The sequence below is a fragment of the Frankliniella occidentalis genome, unplaced genomic scaffold, assembly GCF_000697945.3.
Source record: "Frankliniella occidentalis isolate FOCC.00 unplaced genomic scaffold, Focc_3.1 Scaffold17, whole genome shotgun sequence".
Taxonomy (NCBI): domain Eukaryota; kingdom Metazoa; phylum Arthropoda; class Insecta; order Thysanoptera; family Thripidae; genus Frankliniella; species Frankliniella occidentalis.
This window is the reverse complement of record NW_026267147.1, coordinates 1599432-1602406: the sequence shown is the minus strand read 5'-3', so window position 1 is coordinate 1602406 and position 2975 is coordinate 1599432. Positions and strand designations below refer to the sequence as shown.

Here is a 2975-nt window from a genome sequence, read left to right as displayed (position 1 = left end):
CTAGCCTGCGCGCCTGTGCATAGGCCATCCCGCCGTGCAAGCCAGTATGACGGGATGGTGTAGCCTGCGCGCCTGTGCATAGGCCATCCCGCTGTGCACGCGGGTGTGGCGGTGTTGCCCGGGCTCCACTGACAGGCGCCCGCCCAGTGCCCGCTCCCCCCACACAGCCCACACCCTACACTGACCATGAGGACGGCCGCTCCCCCCGCACAGCCCACACCCCACGTTCACCATGAGGACGGCCGCTCTTCCCGCACACCCCATACTCACCATGAGGGCGGCCGCTCCCCCCACACAGCCCACACCCCACACTCACCATGAGGACGGCCGCTCCCCCCGCACAGCCCACACCCAACACTCACCATGAGGACGGCCGCGCCACCGTTCACCGCGCCGGCAGGACGGCCGCTCCCCCCGCACAGCCCACACCCAACACTCACCATGAGGACGGCCGCGCCACCGTTCACCGCGCCGGCCCTCCTCAGGACGCCCCGGATCTGTTCCGAGGCGGGCGCCAGGCAGCCCGTCGAGTACAGGGTGGAGCACGGGCCGGAGGAGGCCACGACCTCGTCCCGGACGCAGCACGCCGTCGGTATGGAGCCCTCAAAGGAGGCGGGGCCCGACACCCCGCAGCACCGGAGCTCGTGGTACACGACGTGCCACTTGGGCTCGAGCAGGCTAAAAACCATGAGGGCCCTCAAGTCCACCTCGAGGCGCGCGCCGAACGACAGAGTCACCTGCCACCCGGCCAGCACCGCCAGGGCCAGGCTCAGCAGTACTTGCAGGCACGTGACCTGCAGGTGGTGAGGTAACAATTAGGATTCAAAAAAAAAGTATTTCGCTCCCTCTCATTTATCATGATTTCCACCCTGCTGCGGCTATTATCAGCCGTTTGCAAGGTAAAAGTGACTTCTTGGTCTCCACGCGAAAAGTGGTCATTTCCAAGCAAAAGGTGCTTGGAAACTACAATTTCCGCATGGTAACTAAGCAGTCACTTTTGCCGTGCGTTGAGGTGACCCACCCCGAGGAGCTTGAACATGCGCTCGTTGCGGGCGGCGCTGAGGCCGAAGAAGCCGACGGGGACGGCCAACAGCGTGGGCACCAGCGGCACCATCAACGGCACGTGAAGGTATGGCGGGACGCTGAGCAGCGAGAACATGGGCAGCGTGAACACGCACTGGAGCACGGCCGCCGTCACGCCCAGCACCTGCGGGACAGCAAATCTGTGAGTCTCTCTTCTTTTACTTCAATCTCCGCCGAGCTGATCATTTTCGATGATTATTCACCGCGCGAACAAATTTTGTAGTCGATCGAGTCACCAACGAAAAGGTTATTCCATACCGCACGCCTTTCCCACGGCTAAACGAAAACTTACTGCACCAAGCTCAGGGCTGGTTTGAGCTCTCAAATGCAGATGATACGGACTTTTGGGCCGTCAAGTGACTAACTCACCTCTTTTGTTGGTTGGCAGAAACTTTGTCTTGCATTTAACAGTCTTCAGGTGTCGGTGAAGCCGTGAAGGCCTCCCCCCCTCTCCTCTTTATTTTGGTCATTCCCCCCTCTCCACCCCAACCTGGACTTCCCTCCTTCACTCTACCCGCTCCGGGCTCCGGGCACCCGCATACCCGCAGGGAGAAGGGGGAAAGAAGAGGAGAGGGGGGGGGGGCAGGAAGCTCCCTGACTCGCTGCAAACTGCTACAAAACAGCTTTCTCTCTCACCATGAACAGGACGGTGGCGACCAGCGCCAGGTAACGCAGGCATCGCGAGGACAGCGCCATGACACTCAGCCCACCATGGCGGTCGCGAGGCACCGGGTGTCAGGAGGATTCCAGCGCCTTCGTCGCCGGCGCGGTCGGCATGGGCGCCTCGGAGGAGGAGATAGTCGCCTGTGGCTGCGTCGGGCCCGGCAGAGATAAGCCGCCTTAGAACAGTCACTGCACAAGCGTGAGGTAATCCGGTTCATTATTCTCAATTTCACAATATTCACCCGTATTCGCAATATTCATTTGTATGCTAATGTATTTTTTCAGTGCGGTGTTCAAATATTGTATTTAATTCATATTATTTGTTTAATTTCCACTGATACTCATGTGTTTTAAACCGGGGAAATGAAAAACCTGAAGCTCGCCCTGGAGGCGAAGGGGAAGGACCGAAGGACCAGCCACCATCAGTCCCCAATATTAGCCCGTATTCAAAAATGTTCACTTAAATATTTTCAACTATATTCGGCATAGTAAATTCTCGCATGATTACCGATGATTGTATTCAACCCATTCAACACGAGCCTACAAGCCTTTCACAGTAATGAGCCATATTCCTCAGTTTTAAACTATAATCGGATATCTGTCGTACACGGGGATAACGAGATAACCTCGAGATAGCCTGCCTTTCCCCTCACGCAGCTGCTGGTGAGCAACCCACCCAGGTACAGTCAGAATACACTGCCGCTTCTGTTTTGTTTTGTTCCCCCGGCCGTCGAACCGTCGAACAATCGAACAATGGAGGCAACGCAACGGAGGCGCTCGCAGGTCTTCTCGATTTCTCATATCGGCCGGTCTACGTGCGCGAGACACACACTTGCAAGCACCTCGTAGTGCTTCCAACACCAACGTGGAGGCAGGTGAGGTGTTGAACATGCTGACCCAGCTCCTGGGCAGCTCCGGCCGACTACGTCTAAAGTCTTTTCACTTTGAGGTGCGGGGAGGCGCCGCCCCGTCGTCGCCGGGTGCCCGGAGCAGGGACAGCATCGGCGCCACGAAGAGGGGAGACGGGGGAGACGGGGGAGGGGGACACCGCGGGGGGCCGCAGGCTGTGACGTCTGCCCGGTCGATGCGTACCTGCCTGGCGAGCAGGAGACAGCCGCGGGTACCGGCCGGTCGCGCACCGCTCGACGACTGGCCCGTCATGCTTGATGCTTGGGGTCTGCGCGCGGGCCCCGCCGCCCGCCGCCCTGCCGCGCCCCACCGGCCCCGCC

The 2975-nt window shown here is 59.5% G+C and overlaps 1 protein-coding gene across 1 annotated transcript; it reads right to left on the bottom strand.

Moving 5' to 3' along the window:
- Nucleotides 1-440: 440 nt before the first annotated feature.
- On the bottom strand, nucleotides 441-2975 carry LOC113204803 (23 kDa integral membrane protein-like; the record flags this gene model as incomplete). Its single annotated transcript, XM_052264213.1, is given in 4 exon segments — nucleotides 441-794; nucleotides 1022-1207; nucleotides 1720-1935; nucleotides 2839-2975. Coding segments are annotated over 3 exon segments (600 nt in total), but the record flags the coding sequence as incomplete, so codon positions are not given.